At 39.1% G+C, this 15,020-nt stretch overlaps 1 protein-coding gene across 1 annotated transcript in view; it reads right to left on the bottom strand.

Annotated features, from left to right (window-relative positions):
* Nucleotides 1-15,020, bottom strand: part of MCM10 (minichromosome maintenance 10 replication initiation factor) — a 93,929-nt gene that overhangs the window by 37,878 nt on the left and 41,031 nt on the right. Inside the window, exons 7-14 of the mRNA XM_069228674.1 lie at nucleotides 14,363-14,528; nucleotides 12,708-12,875; nucleotides 12,323-12,439; nucleotides 9,637-9,833; nucleotides 8,785-8,882; nucleotides 2,464-2,577; nucleotides 2,265-2,373; nucleotides 1,945-2,170 (exon numbers count right to left, since the gene is read on the bottom strand). Coding sequence (XP_069084775.1) covers nucleotides 1,945-2,170; nucleotides 2,265-2,373; nucleotides 2,464-2,577; nucleotides 8,785-8,882; nucleotides 9,637-9,833; nucleotides 12,323-12,439; nucleotides 12,708-12,875; nucleotides 14,363-14,528 — 1,195 coding nt within the window. The remainder of the gene's footprint in view (nucleotides 1-1,944; nucleotides 2,171-2,264; nucleotides 2,374-2,463; nucleotides 2,578-8,784; nucleotides 8,883-9,636; nucleotides 9,834-12,322; nucleotides 12,440-12,707; nucleotides 12,876-14,362; nucleotides 14,529-15,020) is intronic.

The following is a 15,020-nucleotide window of genomic DNA, read 5'->3' as shown; positions in this document are numbered from 1 at the left end:
TTTTAATTCTGAGGTTTGGTCTTCCCCTCAGATGTAGAGTTTCCAACTGATGTAGCTCTATTTTACGTTAAGAAGTGTACCCGGCCAATAAGCATCCTAAATCTCTACTATCAAGTTCTATTGGGACTGTGATCTTAACTGCAGGTACTGATATAAGGCTCTTTAGGGCCATTTCAGCCAGTTGATTCCTCTCTGTGCTATGGGTCCTGTGAAACTGTAGCTGCTGGAGGACATTGTTGGAGCTTCCTCTAAAAGGTTCTTCATCTTGCCAATTTCTGGCTTTCAAACTCGCTTCTCACCACTGTGGACACTGCGTATCAAGACAACACTTCCAGCTCAGGATCTGAACATTTTGGAGCATAAACATGCTGCAAGCCTTGCAAATATCCTCCTGACAATCCCTTTGTACACGATTACACATTTTGTGCTGGCCAGCCCGAAGCAACTTTCAATTCCAAGCATAAAATTTAAATGTAGTGCTTCCAATGGCAAAACTTACTTCACACTTCGGGAACCCTGCAATAAACAAAGGACATTCTTGCATCTCCTGCTATAGTGATAAAAAAGATTGATACTCTGCATCAGCTTTGGTGTGACAGTCATAGGTACCTCAAGCCAAAAAGCACAATTTTTTTGTTAAATTTTTTTTTAATTTTTTTTATCAAAACACACCCGGATGGAAAAGGAACCTCAAATTATCGCAGTGATAAGTAGTATTGTGGCTAGAGTATACATATTCAGGTAGGCCTTAGAGGGAAATGAGGTTTACTAATCCATGAGTACTGACCAAAGTGTGATGCCAGTTTAGGGGAAAAGCAAGTCTGAAGATGGTACCAACTGCAAGCTAGAGTTTCTTGTCAGTATCACAGGTCAATCTTATTATAGGTGTTCCCCCAGTCAATGGAATTCTTTAACTGAAAACCCTTTTTCAAGAACAAATAGTTATTAAGACTTTCTGACCAGACCGCTACATGTCAGGAATAAAAAGTGCGTGTGAATCTATACCATAATCAAGATTCAAAACTTAGCATTACACCAAAGTTCACAGGCAAAAAGACCGGTGTCACTACATTATAGAATAAGTTGCCATGAACCGTTCTAGCTCCTCATAGCTTTCTTCAGTGCGCTTGTAGTATCTCCAGCATCAAGGATAAAACAGTAGGCTAGAAAAAAATCTAACAGGGAATATCTAGTTTCCAAAACAAGATTTACTCTTAATCCATGAATATCTGTTAAATGCCCTAAAAATAAAGTGGAAACGTTGAACACTGGACCACTTTCTCCCTTAGGTGACCTTTACTGTGTACCAACATTCTGACCAGTAGATGCTAAGGGGCTGGTGGAATAGGTCTTCGGTTTGTCTTGATGCAAGCATAATCCGTAATGTTTTACAACTAGTTGTACTATGGCTCTTAATTTTTCCTCACAGTGCTACCCACAGAGCAATTACCCAGAACTATCATATATGCAGATTAAGATCTCCTTTTTAACAAGCATGAGGACTGAGTTCATAACGTACTGAATAATACAAGGGTTCTACAAACTGCATTGAATAAAGAGGGGTCATGATCACAGGCCTCTTCAAATAGCAACTGGGCAATTTGGGTATGAGTAAGACAAGCTCCCTCTATTACATTCTCAATGTAACAACATCTCAACGAGATCTTTCCAACGATTAATCTTGCACATAACTGTCAATGAGCTGATAAGAGGTCAAGCAGGATGAAAGATACACACACACTAACAATAACAACAAGGTATAATAATAATATACATTTAAAGACGAAAAGAAAAATAGTTGAGAGATGCAGTTTTTTTTTAGCTATATATCTGGAAGGAGGGACTTTAATCATAAATGAAAATCTGTAAAGACAAAAATAGATTTGCTGGAGTGACAAAAAGAAAAAAAACACTGGTTAGCTACCGGTAATGAAAAAATCTTACCTTTTTAGCTTCTGCTGAAACACTCAGCTTAGGTGCCGGTGGAGGAGAGTTGTTGAAAAAGAGAATATCGTCTCCCTCAGAGAAGCCCCGCCCTAGTTTGGGCAGCTGAATGGTTGCTACTTGATCTTCTTTTGGAAATTCATTGCCCAGCTTAGGAGAGGGCAGAGCGAGCTCTCCCAAAGATGGCATACCTGGGCAGTCTCCTCGGTCTGGGACTTCAAGCAACCTAACAGGAACCAAAACAAAGGAAAAAGATAAAGTAACAATAAAACCACTTAAAGTTTAAATCATACTTTTAAAAGTCGTGTATGTCTTCATACCTCTTCTGGGTTTCCTCTGCTCGCTTTTTACGTGATTCAAGCATTTGCTGCCTCTGTTGCTTAAGGAGGGCTGAAGCAGATATTGACTGGAACCCCGGCCCTTGACTAGCTGTAGTTTGAAGATTAAAAATGAAAATATAAGATCACTCTTTGACATAATTTTTTTTTATTAAATAAGACACATTCAAAATTGCATTACCCTGTGCAGCTGATTTGTTCAAGTGTTTTTTTAAATGTAGTGCTCCTGGACTGGGCATGCCCAGCAGTTCCTTGAATTCATCTGAACACTGCAGCTCCTTCTTCTTTAAATCAGCTGAAAGACAATGGGGATTTGAACATAACACTTCAGATATAATATCAAAATGCAGAAGGAGAGAAAAGACTGAGCATGATGAATAAAGTGTCAGAAAGAGCAAGAAAGAAGGAGTGGTTGTGATGACTGGAGGGACAGCGTGAGACAGAAGAGGAAAAAAGAGAGAAATTGACACACAGGATAAATTCAAGTGGAGACAAACAGAAGAATGGAGAGACAGGGCAATAAGAAGAGAAATATCTTTTGAAAACGTTCAAGCTAGGTTGATGTTTTATCCATACAAAGCAATAGAAATTCAGCAGTTATAATTATGTTAAGAAACTATAATTCGTAGCCTGAAGGAATTTAACGGCATAAGTTATAGCTTCTTCAGATAACTATAACCATATCAGGGAATTTGTATTTCTTTAATGTAAAGCAATTTATAATTACCGTGTGTAAATACAACCACTGCCTGCAGCTAGCCCCCCTGCATCCACCAAACTCCATGCCGCACACGGCTTTTGGTCCAACGCAGCGGGTTTTGGTGTGCAAGTGGGCGTACATTTTATTAATTGGATTTTCGATCCACGGATCATTCGCGGAGTCACACTGGGGGGGCCGTGCTGAGCGCGACGGCAAATTCGCCCAAGTAACTAAATAAATTGGCCCAGTTGTGGACCGTGAGGGGCCCCACCATGTATCCTATGGGGGTCACTATACATGTATCATGACCCCTAATGTCAGTTTTTTTCATTGTCTCTCCACTTCCCCTACCCCAGGTGATGAAAGGACAATTTGACGGCCATAACTTTCCTCTCAGGTTGCAGCGAGCCAATCAGGGCCTTACCTTTCCCTCGAATCCCCCATGAAGGATCCGCGTACTTAGATATCTTTATTTCTTTTTCCTTTAGTAACTCCAAAACTACTGAACGGATTTTCACCAAATCAATATATCAATATAAGCACTCTTTCTGGTCCAAGATCTAGCTTTCTGCCAATTGTGGTGTAATTCCATCCAGCGGTTCGGGCTGTAGTCATGTCTAAAATCCCTAACGTAAATTGCATGGGGAAAATGTGTTTTGGAACCTCCCCCTTTTTCTCTGCCCCTGCTTAACGAATCACCATAAAACTACTTTTCAAACAGCATCAAAGTGGGTGGCAAACTAGTTCAGCAAATTTCATGAAGATTCAGCAAATGACGCTAAAGCTATCGGCAAAACAAAAAAAAATAATTCCTATGGAAACTAGGTCCTAACTATATTTACCTACTGGCTATACATACATATTTTCAAATCTATGCATCTTCACAATAGGTATTTTGTCCAAGGTATGTAGTTTGTTTGGCTGTGGATATGTCTTAAGTGAGTATCAACACACAGAAAGTTTTACTCTGCCAGTTTCATACTAGTTCTTTTCTTAATTGCTGGCCCATTTTTGTTTACAGGTGAATTGATCTTGCATCCACCATACCGTCTTCTACTTTTGATGATGACAGTCAAATGATACAGGTTTGAAACACCATTGACGACCATGGCAATATTGAACTCTTCATCTGTTTAAAACCTCAGGACCTGAGCATTGCTAAGACTAATGAAACACTGAATATTGTTCCATTTTATTCTCTATCACACACCCTTCTTCACTGTTTTTGACATTATTCACTGTGTGATCACGGAGAAACATACTTTGAAAATTCATATCTACTGAGTGGGTCCAGTACATCTTAGATGATTTATTATACGGTTGATTAATTTAGAATTATACAATTGTCATTGATCTTCCCCCCTCGTAACCACCTTTTAAATAAAGGCAACCCTACCCATTATTCACACTTGCAAAGTTTTCCAAAAGTCTATGCTGCCTCTGAAACTTCATGTTGCAGCACCCAAATTACCCTCCATCAAGCTCTTTGTGTTGTGATAAATGCCAATGCCCACTTACCGGAATGTCTGAGGTTCCCATCTCATGTTTTTTTTTTTTTTTAGGTTTGGGGGGAGATGGAGGGGGGAGGTGGGATGAGGGTAGCAGTCCAGGTCTCAATACTCAATTCAAATCTATATCAGAGGCACTTATTTTTTCTTTTTTTCGACCAGTTGACCCAGAGGTCAGACAGTCTTCCAAAGTCTTCTAGGCAGTTCACCATAGTTTCAAGACCCTGGTTTCTGGCCCTCATAAAATCAGCAGGTCATCAGCATATAATGATAATACATGTGGCCCATCTTACCACGGATTACTTCTACCCCTGTACCTGTCTCTCAGTGTGGCAGCAAAAGCTTTAAGAGCCACAGTAAGAAGCACTGGAGATAGGAGGTACCCTGTTTTGGCCCCTGGGATACGGAGTATGAAGAAGCTACCCCACTCATCTTGACCCTGGCCATAGGGTTACAATAAAGGAGACTGATGCAGTTTCTCTCATTGTCTTTTGTTCAAGGACTTTAATAATATATTCCTAGCAGTGAGTCCATTTTTTTTTCTAAGTAAATTGACAAGACCAAGGCACAGGGACGTATATTAGTGCTCTAATGCAATTCTGTGCTTCTCATAGGTATAAACCCATTCTGATTCCTACGAACCAAAGATGTCATATATGAATGTAGTTGTTGTGCCAATACTTTACTTATTACTTTGTAATCCAAATTAAACATTGACAGGAGTCTGTAAAAGACCCTATCAGCTGGGTTTCTATGTGTAAACACAGAAGATCCAAACACACACGCTGAACACCCAGTCCAAATATAAGTCTCAAAATCCAGATAGGGAGGATGCGTAGACACCAGATGAAGTCTGAAACTTTTAAGGGCCCAATCCTAAGATATAAAGCAATCCAAATGGCCTATGATGTGAGCCAATAAAGACGTCAAACATGGCAGGATAAAAGAATGCAATGCTCATTTGAATATGTAAACGATGTCTGTGTCCAGATATTCAAGTCAGAAATGTAATAATGCCCCTTTATCCGCTGGTAGTGGAACATATAAATAAGTAAAAGTCAAAGTGTATGAAAACATCAGGACCATGATAAGTCCCCCATCTGAGACACTGAGTCCCTTTCCAAGTGTAGAGCTCAAACAACCATATGTTTTTTACATTTGACTCGCCTTGAAAAGGTCATGAATGTGACAGATGTTCAAAGTGCATTTGGTATCTTCTGTGCTTATAGAGGTTCAGTGGATCCAATTGGCGCCATGGACTGCTTTTGCACTTGGTAGTAGGGCTATAATACTGATATGCACCTCGCTGACAGTTTTCTTCTCTTACTGTATTCTATGTTGCCTACTACTATATTTTTTTTGCCTATAGGATAGGAGATGCGAATATCATACCACTACTACGGTTTGAATTTATTTGGGTCTCCTTGTGGTTTGGGAATCGCGACCAGTGAGCAAGGCCAAAGGACAGGTGGTAATAGTACAGACTCTGTGTCTGTGCAATTTTTAACTTTAAAACTGCTGTTTTCTTCTACCCTTGCAAAGTGCATGCAGCACTTGTTTTTGGCAAGAAAAACTTTTTTTTTTTTTTTTTAAGTGTGTGAAAAGCATTATTTAATGGCTTTATAATTGGGCCTTATCTGCTGGATTGAACAGGAACTACAAAGTGTGTACTCGGCCTGTATGCATCCAAGGAAATTCTAAGCTCAGAAGCATTTCGCTGACCCACAATCACCTGAGCTGGCCTTGTCCCTCCCCTCACACCTCCTACAGCCCCTTAAGTTTAAAGTCACATGCTCTAAAAATAAGGTTTTATTGTTCGTTGCTTCAGGTTTCTGAATGGCTGACAGGGCTAGGGTTCTGATTGGGTGATAGGGCTAGGGCTCCGATTGGCTCTAGGGTTTAGGGGTAAGGTTCTGACTGGCTAGGGTTAGGACTAGAGTTCCCATTGGTCAAAGGTCACCTGATCACTAGGGCTATTAACTTTAGGGCATCTTGCCCGGGCGTCAAGGCTAAGGACGGAGAGGACATACGTCGGAGAGAACAAGGGAATTGTCTGTGTGGGGCTAGGACCAGAAATGCTACCTCCCGACCCCCCTTAATTAACAACCACCACCATAACCCATCCACATCATTAAAGTTACAAACACAGTATCAGCAAACACACACCACTTACTCACAACAAACATATTGAATCCACAATTAAATCTCACAAACATGACAAAACACATCTATATACCCTTCAGCACCTAATGCCCTACAATGGCACCTTTACTCTCCCACAGATCACTACTCTGCTCTATACCACACACATAGCCAACACAACACAAAAAACATATTACATGTTACATATAACCTTAATCCCACAAACACATCCTCCATTTTATACAAATAATGTATCTACCCTCTACTTATTTCTAAACCTCTCCATTCCAGCACCCCTTTACTCAACCCTCTCTCATATCATCTTACAACAGCCCCCTCCTCTTTTTTTACCAAAACAGAAACACTCTTTACACTCCACCCTAAATACTACCTCCTCATTCAACCAATTTAATTACACACACTCATAACCCATGTGCATCTCCTGTCACACACCACATACACTCTCCTACAACACACTTCACCACCCCATTGTCCGCTTCATCATACACTCTTCACTAGCACTGTAGAAACAAATCCTAAACACAAACTCACTACATCAATCACATATGACTAGCCCTCAAAAACCAAACATAAAACACAGTTTCTCACATCCCATCACAAAATACAAACACCTATTCCCTCCCTCATGCCCACAAAAATAATGCACATCCTAAAACAACTTTGCACATAACTTTTCAAACTTTCACAACACCAAACAAACTACTTCAAAACACAATACTCATCCACCCGCCTTTCATCCATTGCACAATTTAGAGCCTTAAAACATGGCCTACAAACTCAACCACCATCCCTTACATGTACACCTTCCACCCTCCATATACCCAAATGACATAAACCACCCCTGTTCATAACCTAGAAAAACTGCACAGCCCACCACCTCACTCAACCACTAACCTCACCACCTGCACCCACAGATCCAACACTATGCCTTCTAAGCCTGTTGGACATAGGATAACGATATAGACACTATTGCTATCCCCATACAGTTAGCAACATCACCAATAGTCCACCTACTACAAGGCTAAAGGACACTACTCACTCTTCCAGAAAACAAGTTCACAAAACCACCAAAACACAATCTCTAAACTGCCTACTAATAAAATCAAGCATCACATCTTCAACGTATTCACAGACACACATCCTGATATGCTCTTCTTAACTGAATCATTGCTAGGGGGTGACATGGTTCCAATACTGCACAAAGCTGATCCTCTGGGTTATTAAACTTCCACACGCAACACCTAGGCAGAAGAGAACTGGCACACTATATTGGAGAAATTGTTTTACAAAGCAAAGGCTGCCCGCATATACACGGGAACATTTGGGGGAAATTGTGGTCTTATTACAACTTAGCTAATAGATGATGTGCCGCAATGTATCTTATAACATCCTGATTATTTCCACTGATATGATTACACTATGTGCTTGGTCTGCTTGTTTTCTACAATAAAATTTAGTAATAAAAAAGGGGGAGATCAGCAGAAAGACTAACATATTTTGTGCAGGCTTCAGTGCAAACAAACTCACAGGTGGTAACAGTGGAGTCAATCAAAAGGACTGGTGAGAGCTGGAGAGGACAAATGCTCATTAGGCCAAATTACTATGCGGTTGGGAGGTTTGACTGGAGATGCAATAAAATCAGGATCCACTGGGCAGACTAGAAGAAGAGGCTAGCAGTGGTGTATTAAAAAACTAATTGGGAAGATTGCCAATAGGGAGAAACAATATTATTTTCTTAATAATTGCATAGAGGGCTATGTTATGCCCCACTCAATATTGAACTGAACCTTCAAAGTGCCGGAAATCTAATTGGGACTTTGAAACACTGATGCATCATGAATCATAAGGGGGGGGGCCGCTATTACCTTAATGAGTAAATATGCAAAAAAATAGAAACTTTTACACAACAACAAAGACCTATATGGAAAAACTTAGTGGAGTGAAAATTTTAACTGACCCTAAAAATATAAAGTTGAGACAAACCTAGCTACCTGTTTTTTTTACATGTTTACAAAGATCATTGAGCAGCGCAACCAGATCAAAATGGCCTTAAAAGACAAGCAAGGACGCACTCTTTGAAACACACACAAGATAAACCTGCTGAGAGCTATTTAAAAGAAAATCATATTACCAAGTTTCTGTGCTTCCAGGGCAATGGCATCAGCTCCTCTCACAACAATGTTGCTCAGCTTGGTCTGGATGGTTTTCTTTGGTGCCACAGCAGCTGCCCTGTAAACGCACAAGACAAAAGAATACCCAGTGATCCATTTGATATTATATTAAGTGTACAACCTACCTAAATGCCACAATCAAGGATGGTTATTGAGTCCTATATTAGCATGCTATTTTCTGCACCATGTATTTTAATAGTTAACATTATTTGAAACACTCTTCTTTATACAACAGGTGTTATTACTCAACAAAACATGTTATACATCTCAGAAAGAGGAATCAACTAGTTTGTTTCGAAACTGGCGAATGGAATTTGCAAACATTTCTCAGCAGCAGATGGTTAACTGAATGGGCATTTTTTGCTGCTGTGGGTCCCAAGCTTAAAGACAGACTGTGCAACATTTCTCAAGAATGTGTTGACAAACTGCAAAACAAGTTGCCTAGAAGTTGCTTTATGTGCAATCTGCTGTAAATATCCTGACCAAGAATTTAAGAAAGTTCAGCCTAATTTTGCCATTATAGCTTTAAACCATAGAAAACAGCATTGTGTTTAAACATGTTTTGAAATTTATATTAGAAAATTAAATGGGAGCAATACTATAAATGATGTCAAAAACCAAAATCAACTGCATTAACAGCTCAGTTTGGTCAGCCATATACATTTCTATTTGATGCACTGTGCGCTGTTACTAAACAAACAAAAAAGCATTTCTCAGTCTACATTTACACATGCAGGCAAGTAAATACAAAAAAAGCCATGGTTTAGAGACTAGAACAACGCTAATACACAGAGTTTGAACAAAGGACTTACACAGAAGCTGCATAGGCCATGGATGAAACACCTCCATAGTGAAAGCCATCCTGGCAAAGCTTTGACTTCAGCCCAGATGCTTTCCGAGACATCTTTTTGGGAGGACCACTTGAGAAACTGGATTGTAAATCTGCTCTCTTTGAACTGAGCTTCTTATATTGAGACTGCACATGATACTGACAATATTCACAATCATTCTGCAGAAAGGAAAGGGACTTTTAAGTGCAAATTTGTAACAGACAGTCAGTACATATAAACTGACAACAAGGAAGAAACCTAGACTGGACATATTTCACTATGGTTTGGCAAACACGTGGGAGCAAGAGATTACTGAGATCATGAAAGAACAAAGCCATAAACTGGGTCATTCACACAAGTTTAGTTTTTTGCTTTAAGAAAAGGGGAAAATATAAAAGTTAATTTATGTGTTTAAGAACATTCGGAGCCAGAAAATTCACTGTTTAGTTGAAAGGTGGTTGCATAGCTGGAATGTATCCTCCACCAATATATTGCGAGTCCACCCCGTAAATATAGACAGTGCATCTACATCATATAATCTCTGCCTCCCTGTACTTCAGATTCCTCCTTATATTCTTTTATCAACTTCCAAGATCAAGTTGTCAATTTATGTCAACTGTGACTCATTATAAAATAAGGTTTGGTAAATAGGGATTACTTATGTTATAAAATAAGGTTTGTAATCGGTTTATTTTATTGATAGAGATTATGAATTAAGTTATTTAAGCACTGCACAAGGTCACATTTACAACTTGAAATCTTAATAGCAAATTCCTGTGTCACTGAGGAGAATTTTCAGAAACCGAACAAAAAGTTTTGTTGGTGGAAGAATAAACACGTAGTTTGCTTGTGACATTCTAAATGAAGATATGACATTTTTAGGATACATAAAAATATTTACTGTAACTTTACTCAATTGAATTTATGAATAACATGCATAACGTAAAGATAATAGCATTATTTTTTGGGTGGAAAACTGGTAACGACTAACGCATTCAAATAAGCAATGTCCTTTGATTACGTAATTACAAATAATGGGAACATTAACTGATGAAGCAATTTCTCTGTATCGCAGTTTGCTCACAGACCAATATCTGGTAATACAGATTATGGCACCACATCTCGGAAAAACATGCATGGTCCTTAAGGAATATTGGTATTTGGGGCATTAGGGACAGTTTTTCAGAAAATAAGCTGAGTTGAAAATTTAGAGTAAAGCAGAAACTTTAGCAAAGTGTTTTTAGTTAATATTTAAAAATGCACACTGTTCTGGGCACCTGTATTCCTGATGTAATGGCATCAACTGATTAGTAACAGATGCCGATATGTCATGACTTTTAAAGACCCAATTTATTTTCCACAGTCAGTGCCTTATGTAACCTGATTGTACATGACTGCTGAAAAGATCGGTATAACCTTTTAGATCTGTCTAACCTCAGAGGCAACTCTTGCCTAAAGCCTGAGATTTTCAGGATACTCTAATGTTTCCTTTTCTAATCCTTCTCCTTAGAAGTTTGTCAGCTAAGCTATTTAAAAGGAGTACAATCCACAAATGAAAGACGTGAAGGGATACGCAATGCATTTTGGAAACTGTGTGAAATGACATACCAGAATACGTTTTCTTTTTAGGAAAATAACTTTACAAAATTGTGTCAGAATGCACATTTTATTTGCTAATTTGTTTTTGTGGAAGATGGTACGTTAATGTCTGGTAATGTTTCTTTAACTATTATTGTTGCCACGTTTTGAGGAATCAGTAGAACCGCCATGTTGTTTACTTGTCTTTTTAGTTGCATATCTCCTGATTTGGAGTGGTTCCACTCCTTTGCTCCAGAATGAGATTCTACCTGCATCATAAGTAAGGCTCACAGTTTTCAGTTTTTACTGATTTTTACGGATAAATACAGACAGAAAACAATGCTTTCCTCTGTGTTTTGCTTTCTTTTTTTTTTAAAGCGGGAAAATACCGAAAACTGTGCTTCTAAAGAGCGAATTTCCAGATGACATATGAGCAGACATACAGTATGGGAAGTTAAAAAAAAAGATTTAGGTATCATTAAATACAGGCATATGTTAAAATATATTTGTAGTAAATTCCAAATATTTTCCTGTGTGTATTGTTTTGCTACATTTGGCTGCTGAATTCGCTAAAACGAGACAGGCAACAGCAAATGAGAGTGTGTTTATTAGTTAAATAAATGTGGAAATGTGCAATTGACTCCACGTATTCCCAAACCACAAAATAAGTATGGATAAATATTAATAAGATGGCCAAAACTAAATATGGATAAATACAAACAGAAATGTTAAAATATAATAATATATATCACACACATCATGAAACCGGGAGCCCTAATCATAAGTAAACTGTGCTTCTTGAGCACTCTATTTCAGGTGAGGCCAGATATTTTCTAAGGCAGCGTCTCACTGTTCTCTCATCTTTTTGTTAATTGTTATTGCTAGAATTCCTCATATTCCCTTGAATGATGACCCACACAAAATACATAAATCAAAATGACAAGTTTCAGGATGTATTTGCAGGCTATCAAGAACTGAAACAGTTTACGGTTGAGCCTTTATAGCTGCTTGTAACGCCAAAAGATTTTTAGACAAGTTATGTGGAAAACTGTACTGTAACATGCACCAAATCAGACTAATGGTCACCAACCAGATTAACTGTCTGTGTACAGGGGTCTCCATTTTTCTTCCTGGCCTTGCAGGTTCCCAAATCAAGCGATTCACCCATGATCAAGATCTTCTGGGGGTTATCAACAGAGAAACAGACCTGTGGAGGGAGAAGGAAGAACAGTCTATATTCTTGAAACAAAGTTCCTGCCAAAGTCTATCTTCGGTCCAAAACAAAACGGCATTCACAGGTAAGGCACATGTATACTGTGCTGCAGGCCCATCTACTCATCCCACTTTGCCAGGTGTAAGATAATAAAGAAAAGGAGTAAGAGAATGTCTCACATGAATAGGAAAGAGCTCAGCTGAGATTCCACACAAACTGCAATCCTCATTACAGAAGAAGGATAGAAGCGTGCAAAACTCACCTCATCTGAACCCTCTTTCGGCTTCAATGGATTTGCATTCAGCAATCCCAGGACTGTGCCCTGCTCAGTCTTCCAGTGCTCTTTGTGTACATCACCAAACAAAAACAGGGAGATAAACTTGTCCATGTTTTTCAAGTCACTCAGCCGCCAGATGCTGAAGGTTCTACCCTACAAACAAAGCACAGTTTGGATTGCACACATTCACAAATAAGTCAATTTCCCATCATTCTACTTGGTGAAAGAAGTGCAATTCTGCTGCATCAACTACCACCATTCCGTGCAAATGTTATTAAATCCTAAAAACATGGCAACTGAAATTAATTGCTTAACTGTTTTGCTACCAGCTGTAGGTTAACCTGTATTACACGTCTTCATTTGGCAAACTGCATTAAAGCCACAAAGGCATAACGGTTAACATCCACTTCTCCCTATTTAAAAGCAAGCGCTGCACTTCCTGGATTAACTCCTCCCTCTCATGCTGCTCTCATGCCGTTGCTTCCCTCTTTTCAACTTCTCTAACAGAAAGACTCGGTGTGGAGTTCCCTAAGGGGCTTCTATAAGATCCATCTTGCATAAGATGTATGCTCAAACTTCAGGTACCCTTGCCCATTCAAATGCATTTGATATGCACATAGACCCATGACAAAGAGATCATCCTCAAACTGGGGAGGAAGGTAATTTCCGTTAGTCCCCAATCATCATAAACATCATCTTTTTTTTTATTTTTAACGCTTACCTTTTGCAGTTTAACAGTAGATGGGAAATGGGAAGCTGCTGATTGAAACTTAAAACATTGAAATTCTGTTAGTGGGAGAAAGTGTCAACACCTGGTCTACTCTTTATGGCCTAGGGAAAATATGGTTTGTCCCACACATCTGACTCGTTCAGCAATTTAGGATTCTTCACAGACCTTAAAAGCACAAGTGAGTGCGGCCTCCATCTACTATTTTCACCATAAACTGCGTACAATTTTACCTATGTTATCCTAGATGAGCAAAAATAGATACCGCTCTCACTGTCTCCTGATTAAGGCACTCTGAACCGTCAATCTACATGATCAATACAATTTGGAATGGAGGCACCAAAGCAATTTAGGGTCATAGAAAATTAGATGCCTCCCTCACCACCTTGCTGTACTCAAGTAGATCCCCATTCAAAAATGCATTACTTTCAAAGTTATTTACACAGTATGGTTAGCCGTTTACAGCATAGCATGTTCTTTATTTTGTTCTAATTGGAACCTTTTGTGAATCCTCCCAGTGTCAAAAGACAATGTTAGAGCGTACTTGTGTATGGGATCCCACAATTTTAACTACTTACCACTAGTACTTTGTGGCAATTCTTTCTATCCCGCTTTAAAGACTGAAAATCTCATACACAGAACCCCCACCACTCACCGCAGAATAACGCTTCTGGTTAACTCTCACTGTAACAGAATTAGCAGCAAGAAATCCTAGTGTTTTGTGTGCTAAGTAAAGTGTGGCTAAGTATGAAGCAGACAAGCACATCTTCAGCCCAGAAAATGTGAAAATGGAGGCCCAGCAAAAAATGTAACAAGCACTCAAAGAATGGAATGCAAGTTTGTGTAAAAATAGAAGATTCATTGATAAACAGCGTGAGTTCTCACTTATTTCCTAAGTCCAAAGATAACTTACATTATTTGCACTCTGAGGTGTAATTTTTTTCACTATCACGCCAAATGTCACCCAATCAGAATCCTCCAGTTTCTCCACAGGAAGCTTGTCTGGCAACTGAGAGAGGCGAATCAGCTTCCGTCCAGTCATTCTCCTCTCCATTTCAACAGAAGATACTCGAGGTCTCCTGCAAAATAGACAGCCACAGAGAATGACATCAGACTCCAACTGGTACACGAAATAACAAAAGTGGACATCTGGCGCCAGCATTATTCTAATAGAAGTGAAAATACAATCAAACATATTCACGGCCACGTCCCAGACCATAGATTGTTAAAGCCTCACTGACAAGGAGTAACATTTCCATACCTAAAACACCGGAAAATAAGCAACAACTCAATAAGAGAATAATCTAAAATAAGAAACAACTATATAGCTGGATATAGAACCCATACGCAGTGCAAGGTTCTGAAATGAAAAGGAATCACTGTAGACCACATGTAAAAGCTACTGAGGCTTGAACAACCACTTTTGTGAAGAAACATGTTGTATGGTATTAAACCTGGCATCTTCTGGCGTGGTTTCTCCTGATTTTTTGCTTTCTGACCTCCTGTTTTGACTGTGTGCTGAACTTCGTTTTTGCTGGCTTGATGACTCTGTGCACTTTACCACTGCTATG

This window comes from Pleurodeles waltl, chromosome 4_1 (assembly GCF_031143425.1).
Source record: "Pleurodeles waltl isolate 20211129_DDA chromosome 4_1, aPleWal1.hap1.20221129, whole genome shotgun sequence".
In the NCBI taxonomy this organism is placed as follows: Eukaryota; Metazoa; Chordata; class Amphibia; order Caudata; family Salamandridae; genus Pleurodeles; species Pleurodeles waltl.
Note: the sequence above shows the minus strand (reverse complement) of the source record. Positions and strands in the feature narration are given on the sequence as shown.